We start from the raw sequence: 16,517 nt of genomic DNA, 5'->3' as shown, positions 1-16,517 counted from the left end.
GATGCCCGTATAAGATTGTGTGACTTTTCGTCTCTTTTATTATAAAATACATTCTTCTCTATCTATCTAAAAGTGCAAAAATACTTTTGTACAGAATGGGTAATTATAAGGTGAACATTTATTAACCATCGTCCAGGTTAAGAAATAGAATAATGCCTAACCAGTTTGGAAAAAACAGTTGTAGGGGACATTAATAGGATGTTGTGAAATTTGAAAATGATTTGGGTATGAGTTGAGATAAAAACTCACTGATCTGGAAAAAACTGGAGGCCAGTGAATGAAAAAGCATGCTGTAAAATGCTGTAAAAAAGCATTTACAGGGCGGTATCCCAGGATATTTGAAAAAGGTAGAAATTTTGGTTCCCCTTCTGCCCCACTATTCTCTCAATTTTCCATTCTTAACAAGTTACTCATTTCCCCATTACCTATCCTAATTTCACCTTTCGCTGCATCCATCCATTTGCTTGAAATTCTTTGGCAGATTAGGAAGTCCTTCCATCAGCCACAACCAGAATCATGCATTCACAGGTTGACGGTGACATTTTACTGAAGAGTGAGGAGCCTTTCCCAAGGAGGTGCTCAATTCTGAATACCAGTTATGGAAATGAATCAAGTTGTTTTGTCACACTGGGGGAACTCTGATGCTAAGTTAGTGAATATGGCACAGTGGTGAAGGAGTCACACTTTGGCACAGTCACTCCCATTCTCGGGGCCAAGCATGGGGCTTCCTGCATGTAGCATACTCCCTCTTCCAGAAGGCTGTCTGATAGTTCTCCAGTAGGTGGTCTGCACAGTCTGTTGGCACCAATTTGCACAAATGGTGCAACAATAACCATCCTTTATCTTTCCTTAAAAGAATGTTGAAGTTTGAGTGAAGGTCACTTGGGCAGCCTTGAAGTGAAGGCAGGTATCTCCGTGGAAAGGATTTGTGATGTAGGTACCTCTGAGGTGACTCGAAGCTGTCACACAGCTGGTGTTAGGGAAGTTCTTATTGTTACAATAATTATAGGTATCAAAATTTAGAGAGATTCAAGGGATCATATAATCTAACCACCTCTCTTACAGATGGAGAAACTGAGTCCCAGAGAGAGGAAAGGGATTGTTTCATAGGACCACGGTTCAGACTAAAATTCCATCTCCAAACCAGTATTTTTCCCCTACACCAGTGATTGCAAAACTGTGGGTTGTGACTCTTGATAAGTGTTAAAGTTATTGCTGTGAGTCCAAGGCCATGCATGCCCAATGAGCATTGGTATAGCCTTTACAAGCAAAAGTAGAACACCGTCATTTGGAAGTGTGTGGCAGTTTTTGAAATGCCATATAAATGTGTGGAAAAATATATACAGCTAACTTAATAATAATTCAAAGCCATATGATCACTGCCTGAGTCAGAAGATAGAACACTGCTTGCACTCCAGATGTTCTCCTGGGGCCTGCCCTAATTTTGACCCAGCTCTGCTCTCTGCCCCCGACTCCACACAGAAGCAACCTCTCACCTGGCTTGTATAATTATTATTTTCTTGCCTTTAAAAATATTTTTTCTAATTATGTCTGTATCCCATAATAATTTTTTGAGGTCTCTGTGATTGAAATCACACTGATTATATTCTTTTGTGTTTTGCTTCTTCTGCTTATTATATTGGTGAGATGTATCCATATTACTGCACAAAATTATAGTTTATTTATTTGCATTGTGACAGAATATATCATGGTAAGACTATACTTTCTAAAAAGTCAGTTCAATTTTCGATGGACTCTTGGATTGTTTCCAGCTTTGAATTTTTCTTGTCTGTATCTCTTGGTACGCAGGTCCACAAGTTTCTGTAGAGAAGATACTTGCAAGTAGAACTACTGAATCGCACAGTGTGTGTATATCTTTAACTTCACTGTGCAAAGTGCTTTTAAGGTGGTCTTGACAATTTATCTCTCACCAGCAATGCTAAGAAAGGATTCTTCACTCTAAAAACAGGTAGTAACCATTGTTCTAGTACATGCTTTCAACTCACTGCCACTATGTGGAACAGATTTCCAACCTTCTCAATGAGAAAGCTTGGTCACATGGTGCTTTTCAAAATGATTTTTATTTACACAGGTCCTTGTTTAGGCATAAACTTGTGATGGAAATTGATATATTTATATTAATTTTATGTTGGTTGAACAGGTGGAAATGGTTGAAAGGGCAGTGCTTGGTGTGTGTGTGTGTGTGTGTGTGTGTGTGTGTGTGCACTAAGTGGGAGGGAGTGCAGAGTACACTTGCTGGGCCCTAGCCTAATGTCTGGCACATGGTGTAATTATTAGTAGGGTTGTCTGAAAATGGAACAGCCTTCCCCAGGAAGTAGAGTTTGCTTCATTGGAGGTGTGGGAGTTTCACATTGTGAAAGAAATACAGGATCAGGTCATCTCTGATCGTTCCCTCTCTTAGAGTTCATGACAGCATACTTCTCCCTCTTTCATTTTCTAAAATCCTGTGGAAAGTAACAAATACCTGGGAGATAAACAAAAATAATACTTAGGGATATAACTTATTGTTGGGAAAATTTCTCTCTTTGTCAAAGAGTATAAGGCTGACTTTGAGAGGATATCATTGCTTTTCCTATGCTCTCTCTCTATGTGCCCTTATTTGGGAATTCTCTTAAGAATTTTTTTGGAGGGTCTGGCAGTTCAGTTAGTGAGGCGTCTGATTCTTCGTGTCGGCTCAGGTCATGATCTCATGCAGCCCCACATTGGGCTCCATGCTGGGCAGGGAGTCTGAAGATTCTTCTCTCTCTCTCACTCTCTCTCAAATAAGTAACTAAGTAAGTAAGTAAATAAACAAACAAACAAATAAATAAATAAATCTTTTTTTTTTTTAAATCTCAGCTTTCTTCCTGAAAACTGATGTTTAGCTGGATATTTGCTATGCTTCATCAGGTGCTAATAGCCAATGATTACCATTTTCTACCTCTCTGTTTACCAGTCTAATAATATTTCAATCTAAGAAATAACAATATAACCAGAGCTATTGATGCACTCAAACAGTATCTGTGGGCCTATCATGTACCAAGAACTGTTCTGTTCTGTGCCAGGGATTCAGCAAAGAACAAGACAGACCAAAGCACTGCTCTTGTGGAACTTACATGCTAGGAGTAGATCACAAAAAAATAAACAAAAATATCAGATGGAGATAAGGGCTCATGCAGGTTTGACATAGGATGGTGTGCTAGAGAGTGATTGGGTGGCTTCCTGAGACCATGTGGTCAAGGAAGCCGAGATCCCAATGATAAGGAAAGGCCAGATATGTCAGGGTGTCCCTAAGGGTTTAATAATTAACCTTAAGTCTAATTGCCCTCATAATGACAACAACCTATATTTGAACTATATTTGAATAATGTGCCCACTTCTGTTATTCCATTTCATTGTCATAACAGTTTTGTGAGGGAGGCATTAGTGTTCTTAACTTTTAGATGGGGTAATGACTTCCGGACGATAAAATTAGTAAATGGTAGACCAAAACCAGTCTTGAACCCTTGGCCTTTAAGTGTGGTCTTTTCCCATGCCCTGCCTGATCTTGAGTCTCTATCATGTTCAGTGAGTAGGCTGCCCAGACAGGCCAGTAGTCCCACACACTGACCTGTCTGTGCTTTGTCTTATGTCACTCAGACATCATTAGAAGAGAAGCTTTAATTTCAGCACCACACGAGAACCTAGAAAATGCCTCTTGCCTAAGATCGCCAGACCAGAAGATTAGGATGTTGCTGGCAGAAACCACCACCGTCTGGTTGCTAGGTGGAGTCTCTCTTGCCTATCTCCTCCCCCTCTGCGGTTTGAGCTTGTGAAAACCTGTTTAAGGGGAAACCTAAGAACTTGTCTGGGCAGCAACCCCACTAACTCAAATGTGAGCAATTAGCAGGAGTTCAAGTCTTGTCCCCCATGACTTCTGCCACGTGAGAATGTCAGAGCTGAGGATGGAATGCCTTCAGGAGAGGCAGACTGGGGTGGGGAAGAAAACAGTTTTAAGTAAGAAGGACCTGACTCTGTTATCTACAAGCAGGATGACTAAGGATACATTCTTTGACTTCTTTAAACCTTATTTCTTGCCCATGGCTGGTATTAACTTCTTTATAGAGTTGCGAGGATTAAATCATAATGTGGACAAATATATATTTAGTGTGACAAGCACATAATAGAAGTCATTTACATGAACTGGTTTTTCATGAGCTTCAGCCAAACTAGATGGACAATTATTCACAGGGCAGAGTATTTCCACCCTGACTGCCACTGACAGGCGGGACAGTTTGCTTTTCAGCCGGCCAAATGGTGCGACCAAGAGGAGTTTCCACAGCCCAGGCTGGAGAAGAAACGCTGGGTGGAGAAGAAACGCCACTTAGTCAAAGGACACTAAAGTCCCATACACATCTGTTCTTCCTGTTTCCATAATCAGACCGCTGCCCAGCTAAAAGACTGTAGGCAGCGGCCTCTTCCCCTGATTTCACCTGAGGACAGCAGTTTTAGGGAAGCCATGAGAAGTTCACTTGTTGGGTGTGGAGGGAGAAAGGTGGAGGTATAGATTTTAAGGGTTCAGCAACTTTTGGCCACTGGCTATAGAGGCCACTGGAGTAGTAGGACACATCCCTGAATCCCTAGTCCCACCCCAAAGTACATTATCAGGCCTGATGTGACCCAGTTAATTGTAACAGCACAGTATAATGACCTTATTATACCTTAAACTGACATTTTGTCCTGAAATACACCTCCATGTTTCAGACTCTTTTTCTTTGCTCTGGGCTAGTCCCTTCACTTTGAGTGCCTTTTCTCCTACCCTTCTTTCCCGACTGTTGAAATTCCAATCTTCCCCAAGTCCACTTCAATGAACAATACTCCTGGAGAATCTCTAGCAGACCTACTTTACCTCTGGCTTTAGGCACAGTGGGCAATTCGAGTTGAACTTAAGGAAAGACACCTGAAGACTTTGTTCTGAGAGGTAGCACGTAAACATTTTTATGATGAGTTCCTCACGTCCGGGGCCTGACACAACACCAGTGTTGTTCCACTGTTTCCAATAGTAATTGTGTGAGGTAAGACTTTAGCAAGAGAACCAGGAGTCAATGGCCAGGAGATGACATTCCTAAACTAGGAATGAGAGACAAGTGAGAATCCAGAGCTGGGAATGAAATTAAGGGGCATTTCATTTACCTATCAGGGGATAGTGAATGGTACCCAGGTCACTAGACTCCTAAGGATTCCCTCAAGGCACACCCTTGCCACAAGTCAATGGATGTTAACGTTGTTTGTTTGTTTTTAAGATTCTATTTATCTATTCATGAGAGACACACAGAGAGAGGCAGAGACACAGGCAGAGAGAGAAGCAGCTCCCCATATAAAGCCTGATACAGGACTTGATCCCAGGACCCCGGGACCACACTCTGAGCCAAAGGCAGATGCTCCAACCGCTGACCCAGCCAGGTGTCCCTGAGGTCAACACTGTTAATGGAAAATGGAATGGAAAAACTTAACTCAGCTGTTAAGTAGTGATATATTTCTTTATCTATTTCCAAATTTGTCTTTTTTTTTTTTTTTTGGTTGGAGTAGTGGTATTTTCTTTATCTATTTCTAAAATAGTTTTGGGTTTTTTTGTAAAGAAATTTCCAAGACTGAGAAATTAGTATAACTTACTGACAGGCAATTGTGAACACACCTTTTGGTCCAGAGCAGGAGCTTGAGGAAAAGATGTCCAAATCAGTTTGTTCCTTGCCGCCCAAGCCCTTGTTACACCTCTGTTGAAGGAAGGAGTTTGTGAGACTCAGTCTTACCTTTAGCATCTTTTCAACTCCCAGAGAAGACAATAAAGAGGAAGAAAATGAAAATGAAAGCACTTGTTTAAGAAACCTAGTCCTAAAGATTAACTTGAGTGTAATGCAAATACATTTCCTAATGACCAAAGGCAGAATAGTCTTGAGATTGTTTATGTTTCCTTTTCCCCAGATCAGTAGAATGATTTAATTTTTAGAGAATCTGAGAGATGGATACAGTTAAACTAGGGCTAGGAACAAGAAGAGTAAGGGTTCATTCTTCTTTTTTCCTTCTTGCTCTTCTCTCCTTTTTTCCTTCCTCCCTCCCTTCCTTCCTCCCTTTCTTCCTTCCATATAGTCACTAACCTACTTATTCATCCATTCAACACATATGCAGATAATGTGCCAGGTGCTGGGTAAACTGTATTAGAGGAAATAAACTTGAAAGGATCTTAAACTGATAGAACTTACAGACCAATCAACCTTCTTTCCTTTTTTCCTTCTTGCTCTTCTCTCCTTTTTTCCTTCCTTCCTTCCTTCCTTCCTTCCTTCCTTCCTTCCTTCCTTCTTTCCTTCCTTCCTGTCACTAACCTACTTATCCATCCACTCAACACATATACAGATAATGTGCCAGGTGCTGGGTAAACTGTATTAGAGGAAACAAACTTGAAAGGATCCTCAACTGATAGAACTTAAAGTCCTGTGGAGGGTAGAAAGGAGGGAGCTAGAATAGCAAGCAAAAAATACTAAGTACAAATTGTGAAAATGATTTTTAAAAAGTCATAAAGGGTGAGTATAAAGGGTGGGTGAGATCAGGGTCTTATCATTATATAGGAGATTGGCTAAGTCCTCTCTGAGAAGCACACACTTAAAGGAGGCTGCCAAAGACGAGAGATAGCCAGACATGGCAAGACCCTGAGGGAAGAAAGGACTCTGTGCCTGTGGTTGGCGTGGCCAGGGCAGAACCAGGTGGTGGGAAGTGATTCAGTTTGGCGAAAGAGACAGATGCACACAGGCAGAGATAGACAGACCACAAGGGCAATTTGCTTTCTCTCTTTGCAACTCAGTTTTCCTCATCTGCAAAATGAGCTGTTGCACCCATTATTGACCTTAGTGGGCACGTAACATAAAGTGCAAATTCTTTTTTTTACTATAGATTTCAGTATTAAAATTCTCTAGTTCTCCTCTGAGTGCTGAGAAGAACATCTTAGGCACTAGGACCTAGAGACCTGTGTAGATTAGGTGGGAGAAACTCAATACCTACTCAGGTTTCTTAACCTCAGCATTATTTGGGGCCAGAGAAGGTTTTGTTGTGGAGGTTGAGGGGCAGTTGTCCTCTGCACTACAGGATGTTTGACTGCCATGGATGGGGGGTTATTTCATAGCATTCCTGGCCTCCACCTAGAAGCTATGTCAGTATCACCTCTCACCCAGTTGAAAGTCATTTAAAATGTCTCTAGCTATTGCCAAATGTCCCCTGGTAGCAGGATCACTCCTGATTGAGAACCACTGGTGTACAGAATGAGGCTTGTAATCTTATGAGCAGGCCCAGTATGAGATGAGAAAGGAATCTGGCATATGGCCTTAGTGTTGAGGAAAGGAGAAAGTATGGCAGGAAACATGAGAAATAGAGGAGCAACTGCTCATTTAAAGGGGGCATCTCTTACTCTGAATGATTCTTTCTTCCTTTTTTCCTTAAAACCTCTGGTGCTCACAATTAGATCACCCATAATCCTTGGTTCATGACACTCTCATTACTTGTCAATGCTGCATTGCATTAATTCAGTTAGCTCTTTAATTGGTTCTTTATAATAACGTGATGATTCCTCCACCCCCAACAAAAGCTAGGACCTTGACAATAGTTTGCATTTGACAATGTGGCCCTGCCTTGCCTCAGTGGAGGTAACCACTGTCCTGTATCATGTCTTTGTCAATTCCTTGTTTTCCTTCCAACGTAGCTTTCTTTTATTTAACTCTATCCCAAAAATATATTTTATTTTTCATTGCTTTCAACTTTGTAAAAATGCTTGCATGCTGATGTAATTGTTTGAACTGATTTTTATCACTTACTAGTGTGTCACTAAGAGTCATCCACGTTGTGGAGTGTTGCTGAAGCTGATTTGCCTGAACTGCTGTGTAAGATCCCATTGTATGACTGTACTGTAGGGCCTTATTCTCTATCTCACTGGATGGTGTTGGGATAGGTCCTGGGTTATTTGGTGCTTTCCAGCTGATTCTTCCAGTATAAGAATGTGGGTACTGTGCTGTCACGATTTCTGATTTATTTTAAAGAAAAGCCAGAAATCAGAATTTTTATGTGAAAGTAACTGGAGGACCAATATAAAGTTTTAAGAAATGCTGACCAGGCCAACAAGAAACCTATCTGCAGGCCATTCTTTTGAGCATCCAGTTCAAGATTTCCGGAATAGGTCATTCAGATTGAGAATATCTCCCTTCGATCTAGAAGTCAACTAAACTTAGGGGTCCCTTGGAAAATCATCCTTCGAAGTTACAAAGTATCAAACAAGAAGCTACTGAGGTAGAAATTGGAGTAGGGTTTGTGGTGAGGATAAGCAGTTGATAGAAATTGATAGAAATCGCATTCATTCAGAACAAATTAGTACAGTGAAATAGTCCCTTCACATCCAAAATTTGGGAATAAGGTAAATAAGATTATCTTTTTTTTAAACTTTGTTTTTTAAATTTATTTTTTATTGGTGTTCAATTTGCCAACATATAGAATAACACCCAGTGCTCATCCCATCAAGTGCCCCCCTCAGTGCTCATCACCCAGTCACCCCCAACCCCCGCCCACCTCCCTTTCTACCACCCCTTGTTCATTTCCCAGAGTTAGAAGTCTCTCATGTTCTGTCTCCCTTTCTGATATTTCTCACTCATTTTTTCTCCTTTCCCCTTTATTCCCTTTCACTATTTTTTATATTTCCCAAATGAATGAGACCATATAACGTTTGTCCTTCTCCGATTGACTTATTTCACTCAGCATAATGCCCTCCAGTTCCATCCACGTCAAAGCAAATGGTGGGTATTTGTCGTTTCTAATGGCTGAGTAATATTCCATTGTATACATAGACCACATCTTTTTTATCCATTCATCTTTCTTTTTTCAATAATAAATTTATTTTTTATTGGTGTTCAACTTGCCAACATACAGAATAACACCCAGTGCTCATCCCGTCAAGTGCCCACCTCAGTGCCCGCCACCCAGTCACCCCCACCCCCGCCGTCCTCCCCTTCCACCACCCCTAGTTCGTTTCCCAGAGTTAGGAGTCTTCCATGTTCTGTCTCCCTTTCTGATATTTCCCACTTATTTTTTCTCCTTTCTCCTTTATTCCCTTTCACTATTTAAATAAGATTATCTTAAGGGAGATAAACTGTTTTTAAAAATCACTTAAATTTTCAAATATTTAATGAAACCAGGAAAGAAATGCAAAATTGTCTTAAAGAGAATAAATGGTTCCCACGCTAATGGGATTTGACTGTAATTTGATTGAATGAATTAGCAGGCATGTCAGTTAGGGTGGGAGATGGTCAGAGAAGAGTCCAGAGCCCATTTTAAGCACTATGCTTGCATTTGGCTCCACTGGCAGGACAATCACTCCTGGAGATGGTGCTGTTGGGAAGAGAACAAACTTTTAATACCTACCCATGTATTCATCTTGTCTTGTGAAGGTTACATGCATATCATTCTCTCATTTCAACCAGTTTCTTGGACCAGGTGAGCATTAATCTTCTCTGCCAGAGGTGTTTTTCCAACAATCTCTGAGTCTAGAAGGCTGAGAGCCACTCTTAGGACTTGGTGAGGCCTGAGGTGATGACATTACCCTTAAAGCTTCCTGGAGTCAATGTCCTACTCTCATCACTCTCTCATGTGCATTTCCAAAAGCATTGTCTTCACACAAATACTCACCCAGTGTCAGGCCCTAGGTATAAGGGCTTGTGAATCAGATTTGATTCAGCCTTGTGAACTTTCTAGGGCAGGGTCTTACCTAGACTGTGGAAACTCCCTAAGTATGGAGAAATTTACTTGTATGCATCTGTGTGTATCTGGGTATAGGGTCTATAGACTCTTAAGGGGTTCTGTTGGCTGAGGTAGTTGAAACCATTTCTTTGGAAAGCCTAAGTGTGACATCTTGAGTATAGGGATCTGCAGAGGAGAAGACCTGGACACCCAGCAGCCAAAGTTTAAACCCTCAGGAATGCAAAGGACCTAGATCTCCAGGGAAAGGGGGAATGGGGGAATCTGTGGGTAGCAGAAAAGATAAGGAAAGGGATAGTGTGCTATTTCATAATGCATGTAGACTGCCATGAGTGTGATATTCTTCTGAAATTTTCTCAATATTCTCTCTCTCTCTCTCTCTCTCTCTTTTTTTTTTTTTTTGGCTGATGGACTACTTTTTGTAGGAAGTAAGGGTGGGCAGAGTGCAGAGTAGCAAAGATGACTCCCTCTGCATTTTGAGGGATGAGCTACTAACTGATGTAGCGTTCACAGAACTGAGAACAGGCAAGCTATGAATGCAATACTCTGGTCTAACTAGGGGATATTCACCTGGCCTGACTGTGGTACTTCTGGTCTCCTGCTGTACCAGTGTTTTTATTAATAGTACCCAATTTAGATGACAATTTATATAGTCATTCCTCTATCTAACCCTTTTATTGCTCTAACCTTGTTTGTTCTTATCTGTTTGTGTGTCTCTCTTTCCATTAAAGTAATGAGTGCCTTGAGGCTGGAGGCATTGTCTCATTCATCTCTGTGTCTAGCACATGTCTGCTGTTTGGTGGACGTTTAGAAATTGTTTGTTAAATTGAACTGAAATCTGAGACAGAATGAAGAAGAGCCTTAGAATGGAAATGACCAGCTCAAATTATCTTCCCTGTGCTGAAGAGGTCTATATTGGAGGTCCAGTTTTGACTTACTCATGAGCTTTATGCTTTAGAAACACATGTAATCTCTTTCAACTAAGTGAGAAGTGCTTGGAGAAGGGCTTTGAGTGCTCAATAAATGTTAGCTGCTATCATTGTTACCAATAATACTTGCTAATCATATCTATTACATATAATAACTATATTTTCTTATTTACTTTTTTTACATATAATAACTTTAAATTTCAGTTTTCTTAGCTGGAAAATGAAGATAATTCATGCTCATATTGTTTTGATAATGAACATGAAGACAATTTAGAAACTATAGAGAGCTCTTATTGGATAGCCCATAAAATAATACATGGTAACAGGGAGATTTGTGCTTCTAGAATTGGCATAATTCTGACATATTACATGGGTGGCTCAACTGATGGACAATATAAAGAAACTTTTAAATACAACATTCAAAAAATGATACAATGTCTAGGCTGTGGAGCAGAAGTTGACCTATTCCCAAGTGTAGGAACACTAAAAAAAAAAAAGCACATGGGAAAAGATGATAGGGTAGACTCAGAGCAAGTATGGGATTTAGGATTGAGTTCCTGCTCAGTGTAAGATCAACAAAGCATTGATTCAGGAATGATGAGGGAGCTGAACCATTCCAGACTTGGCAGCTGGAGAACAAGAACTTGAATTTAGAACAAAAGAGGATTCATGTAAAGAAAGACATCCTAGTTGGCAAAATTGGCCATGAGTTTATATTTATGAGTTAGTGTGAACATTTAATCAAAGTCATGCCAAATGTGAACGATACCTGAGGCAGACAGTCAACACCTGCATGCGTTGCTAATAAGAGGAAGATTCCCCAAAATTCGACATTAAAGCAGCCTTCAGCAAAGGATCACAGAAACACTTCTGGTAATGTAATCTTTATCTGGTGAGACAGAGAATGTGGCTGATTTAAAGTTGCATGTTCCAGGTCCCTTGTTATTCTAACAGGCAATCCTAGCAGGAGCTGAACTATTGACACAAGGAATTCTTAGATCTAAAAAGTGCCATTAAACCAAAGGGTAGAATTTCAAGTCTACTTCTGGGAAAACGGCTAGATGATAGTAGAAGTAACAGCACCAGCAGCGTGAGCAGCAGCTGTGATAAACACATGTGTAGCACTTGTACATAGTGACTCATTTAATTTTTACTGAATTTCCCAGTTTGATTGCAATGTCTCAGAGGCCTGAGATCATATGGTACTTTGTCAGGGATCCTTCTCCCCCTTCTCAGTCTCTCCTCAACTTCTTCAATCTCTATCCCCAGTTTTATCACCCGAATCCCAGTTGGTTCAAATGCTCTTTATTGTGCTTAACCAATATTTGCGGTCATTTTGGTTCTTCCCCAGGAGATATTTGGCTACCGGACTCAAGGCTGCCGGAAAACTCTCTGTCTTGCTGGATCCATCTTCTCCTTTGGGATCCTCCCTTTGGTGTTTTACTGGAGACCCGCTTGGCACGTGTGGGCCAATTGTGTGCCGTGTTCCTTGCAAGAGGCAGACGTCGTGTTACTGAAGACAACAGTAAGTGTGTGCCTGGCTTTTACCTGGTGGCCCTTTTTCCTGGACATCTCATTACAGGATGGCAGTGGGAGATGTGCACCTGGCAAGTTCCATCACAGCCTTGCATTTATTTACCAAGAACTCAATAATTTCTCTATGATAGTATTTCAGAAGAAGACCTACTTCACTGGGTATTCCTTTTAAACTTGTGAGTCTTATGGATATTAGGGCTGAAATAACAATAGGAGTAGCTAAAAGTAATGGGTAATGTGAAATAGTTAAGTCAGGCTACTAGCTACAAAATTTGCATGGATGCTTCCCCTCATGTCCTGATGTATCACACCTACCCCATTTCCCCTGGAGCAACTCTGCAGGAAGAGATTGGGAGAGGTAGGAAGGAGATGGGGAGTACCCCTCTGAGGAGGATGTGGTCTTCTGTCAATTTGAGAGAGCCATGGTCTTTGAGGGAGTGTGTTGCATCCTGCAGATAAAGTTAAAAAAAGCAGCCACCTTTTTCTGAGCTCATTGTCTCTCTCTGCTAATACAAGGTACAGGTGTTGGGTGAGTTTCCATGAATTTGCTCAGCTAACACTACCTCCTAACATTCTTTACACTTAAGCAACGTCTGTCATTCATATTTATGCTGGACTGTCAGCTCCACAAGGGAAGGAATTATTTCTCACTTGCTAATCCCTAGTTCCTGTGTGCTGTGCTGTAGGGATTCCATAATATGTGGTGGCTGACAGGCTGAGGTGCATATTCCTATTAATGGAAGTCAAAGTACAGTCTTACAAAAAGAAACTTCTCTGGCTGACTAACAACACATCAGCCCAAATGACCCAGAATGACAACCACATTTTGATAAATCAACCTCTGCTGGGCTCTTAGCTTATTTTTATATATAGTAATGTCTCTAAATAAACACACTATTTAATACAGCAAGAGGAGATGTAAGCAACAGTCTTATAACAATGACCCTGGCGGAACCTCCTTCCAAGTTCTACTATTGTTCTCAGGGGGCAACGCTCTTGCTGCAGCAGAAATAACTTCAGGAACAGAAAAGCTTTTCTGCCCTTTCAGAGTGTACCACCAGACTCTTTGGATCTGAGAATGGCTGGCTGGCCAAATTGTACTCTTTGAGATTGCTGGCAGAGTCAAGGCACAAATCGGAATAGGAAGAAATGAGCAAGAAAATGGCAAGGGAAGGGAGGAAAGTGAGAAAACTGGAGGGTAGTGGATAAAGGGAAAGTGAAGAGGGAGAAAAGAGAAAGAAACATCCAGTAAGAGAAATAAACAAGTTGTCACCAACAGGGAATGAATGTGCAGTTTGGGATTCAGAGTCAAGAGGTTTGACTTCTAGTCCTAGCACCCCAAGTATGTTACACCTCAGGAGTGTTACCCAACCTTTCAGGACTCCATTTGGAAAATAGGCTAGAAAAAGCACTCATTCTTGCTTGCATTGATGTGAGGATGAAGTGAGGTTATGTATATGAAAGCCCTTTGCAAACTGTAAAATACATGATCAAAGACCATTTTGAGTGTGTGTGTGTGTGTGTGTGTGTGTATTATTGCTGAAGCAGCTCAGAGAACTTGCTATATAAAAGAGGCTGTTATACAAAAGAACCTGCTATAGACTAAATGTACCACATATAATTGTTTGATTGTCTGGATACTGTGTCCTCCCGTTTTTAGTCAGGAGCATTCCTTCCAGGATGGGAGACCTAGGGAAGAGGTCCAGTGCCTGTGAATCCCCAGTACTCATTCATCATCCATGCTCAAACAATCATCTCTCCTGGCTGCATGTGGTCAGCTTTGCAACCAGATACATATTGGAAACATTTTAAGAAGACTGGTGCCTTAGGGTACTGTGTTCCATCCTCCTCCTCTTTCTTTGTCTCCTTCAAAGCCGATTAAGCCCCGCTCCCATTTGACTGCCCTCCACAACTAATCAGAGCAGTCTAAACCATCCTCAATCTTTCCTTTTTCATCTTGATTTCAACTTTAATTTTTAATTACCTCCTCTTATGTGTCATTTTAAATGGATTTGCTATGCCAGAGACTCTCCAAATAAATGAGGTTCTAAATTAGTCTTTATGTAATTAGACAAGAACTCAATTATATCAAACATTCTTACTATATGAACCTTAGATAGAAATAAGCTTTGGGCACCAATAGCTTAAAAATCTGAGGCTAGGTTATTTGCATTAAATGACACCTTAAAATTTTTTATTTGAATTGTATTATAATAGCTGGACTATAAGAATTTCCCATTAAGGCTAAAAAGACTCTTACCTGAAAATGTGTTGTATATCTATTTTTCATGTTATTAAAAAATCAGTACTTGGTATTTATCATCAATCTCACACTGGTAAGATTATGGATCATTATCGCAGATACTGATTAGGTAGTCATTTCTTAACATTAAAAAGGGGGGGGGTGCCATGATGTACTAACTAAAAGTCTTTAGCACTCCGTTTATTTTCAGTTCCCCATCTCTTATTAAGCACTTCTAAGAGTGGGATTTTTCCAAAATATAAGAGTAACTACACTTCTATTTTATAATTTTAAAAGTGGCATTTTATTCATTATTCATCTACTTTTGAATTTTAACTGATATCTGTAGGGTGGCCACATTTCTATGCAAATTACATGATTTACATTCATTGGTGTTTTGAATTCAGATGCTCCTGATGATTTCCATAGTTTTCATCTTTATTATAATTACAGATGCGTTTTTTTTTTTCCCTTCCCTGTCATATGTCATGTTGTCAAAGACCCGTGATGTGCAGAGGAGGGTGAGAGGATTGGTTAGTAGGCTGAGTCAGGGTGTTTCATTTCAGTGTTTCCGTGGGGAGCATTTCCCCTCAGTTTCACCTAAAGGTGTCAATGCTTGGGGCTTTAGGTTAAAAACTCAGAAATTCTGCAAATCAGCCATGCAGATGGCATCCAGAGTCCACTAGCTCCCCTGGATGCTCTTCAGCCACCGGGGTTTGTATTCACGTGTCTGGATTTCTGACTTATCTCTCCCTTCTCCTCTGCAGCCTGGTCTCTCTAAGCCCCAGGTGCCTCACATCAACACCATTTCCTAAGGGAGCCAGAGAGTTTTTGTCTGTGCTTTTACTCACAGCATTTCTTCTGCTATTCTTTGTCTTCTTCATTCATTCAGTTATTTATTCATTCATTTAATACTTCCTGAGCACCAATCACATACCAGACATTGTTATAGGTGCTGGGAATATAGCTGTAACCAAAACAGATGGAAATCTCTGTCCAGTAGAATGATATTCTGGTGAGGAATCAGCTCATACATGTATGCGCGTGCACTCACACACACGTATTCGCACATACACATTTTCTATAGAGTGAATATAGAAAGTAGGTGTTCTACTTCTATTTATGAAAGCCTACTCATCCTTCAGCCATCTACCTCCTTCTCCATTGATGATCCATTCTCTGACTCAATTTTGGGGGAATTAATTACCTTCCTTCATTCTCTTTTGGCTCCGTATTTTCACTCCTGACTACTATAATGCTTTTTGCAATCCGCCTTGTATTAAAATGCTGTTCATTTCATATTTTATAAAACAGCATCTCATTGACTATTTCATATAATTCTCATAACAACCCTGGAAAAAGGGCATTATCACCTGTCTCTATTTTACAGATGAGGATACAGATTATATCTTTGCAGTCTAGTAAACCTAGTAAATGTCACCCAGGCTTTTCCTCTTCCTCTTTCTTTCTCCCTCTTTCCCTCTTCCCCCCACCTTCATAAATTGATAAGCACAGGTTGTGTGCCAGCCATAGTGGTAGCTCATGGGCAGGGGGTAGAGTATAACAGTAGTAAAATCAGGGTTCTTTTTTTTTTAAGATTTATTTATTTATTTATTTACTTATTTATTTATGATAGACATAGAGAGAGAGAGAGGCAGAGACACAGGAGGAGGGAGAAGCAGGCTCCATGCCGGGAGCCCGATGTGGGACTCGATCCAGGGTCTCCAGGATCGCGCCCTGGGCCATAGGCAGGCGCTAAACCTCTGAGCCACCCAGGGATCCCCCCAAATCAGGGTTCTTGACCTCATGAAGTTCATTAGATCACTACACAAATAAATGTGAACATCCAACTGCTATAAGTGCTACTTAGGAAAGGTTCATGGTTATGGTAGGATTGTAAAATAGGGCTTTGACTAAGTCAAGAAAGTCTTTCTTGAGCTAAAGAATGATGGGTCAAAAGGTGATGATGGCTGGTGGGAAGGAGCACATGGGAAACGGTCCAGGAAAAGGAAATAGTGTAGACAAAGAACTTGCACCTGTCTTCT

General features: G+C 40.7%; 1 protein-coding gene across 3 annotated transcripts in view; it reads left to right on the top strand.

Moving 5' to 3' along the window:
* The window catches only part of ATP13A4 (ATPase 13A4), a 109,041-nt gene that overhangs the window by 17,836 nt on the left and 74,688 nt on the right, over nucleotides 1–16,517 (top strand). For all 3 annotated transcript variants that reach the window (XM_055307850.1, XM_055307851.1, XM_055307852.1), the window contains exon 2: nucleotides 12,046–12,219. In XM_055307850.1, coding sequence (XP_055163825.1) covers nucleotides 12,046–12,219 — 174 coding nt within the window. The remainder of the gene's footprint in view (nucleotides 1–12,045; nucleotides 12,220–16,517) is intronic.

Source organism: Nyctereutes procyonoides, unplaced genomic scaffold, assembly GCF_905146905.1.
Source record: "Nyctereutes procyonoides isolate TBG_1078 unplaced genomic scaffold, NYPRO_anot_genome, whole genome shotgun sequence".
Taxonomy (NCBI): Eukaryota; Metazoa; Chordata; class Mammalia; order Carnivora; family Canidae; genus Nyctereutes; species Nyctereutes procyonoides.
Note: the sequence above shows the minus strand (reverse complement) of the source record. Positions and strands in the feature narration are given on the sequence as shown.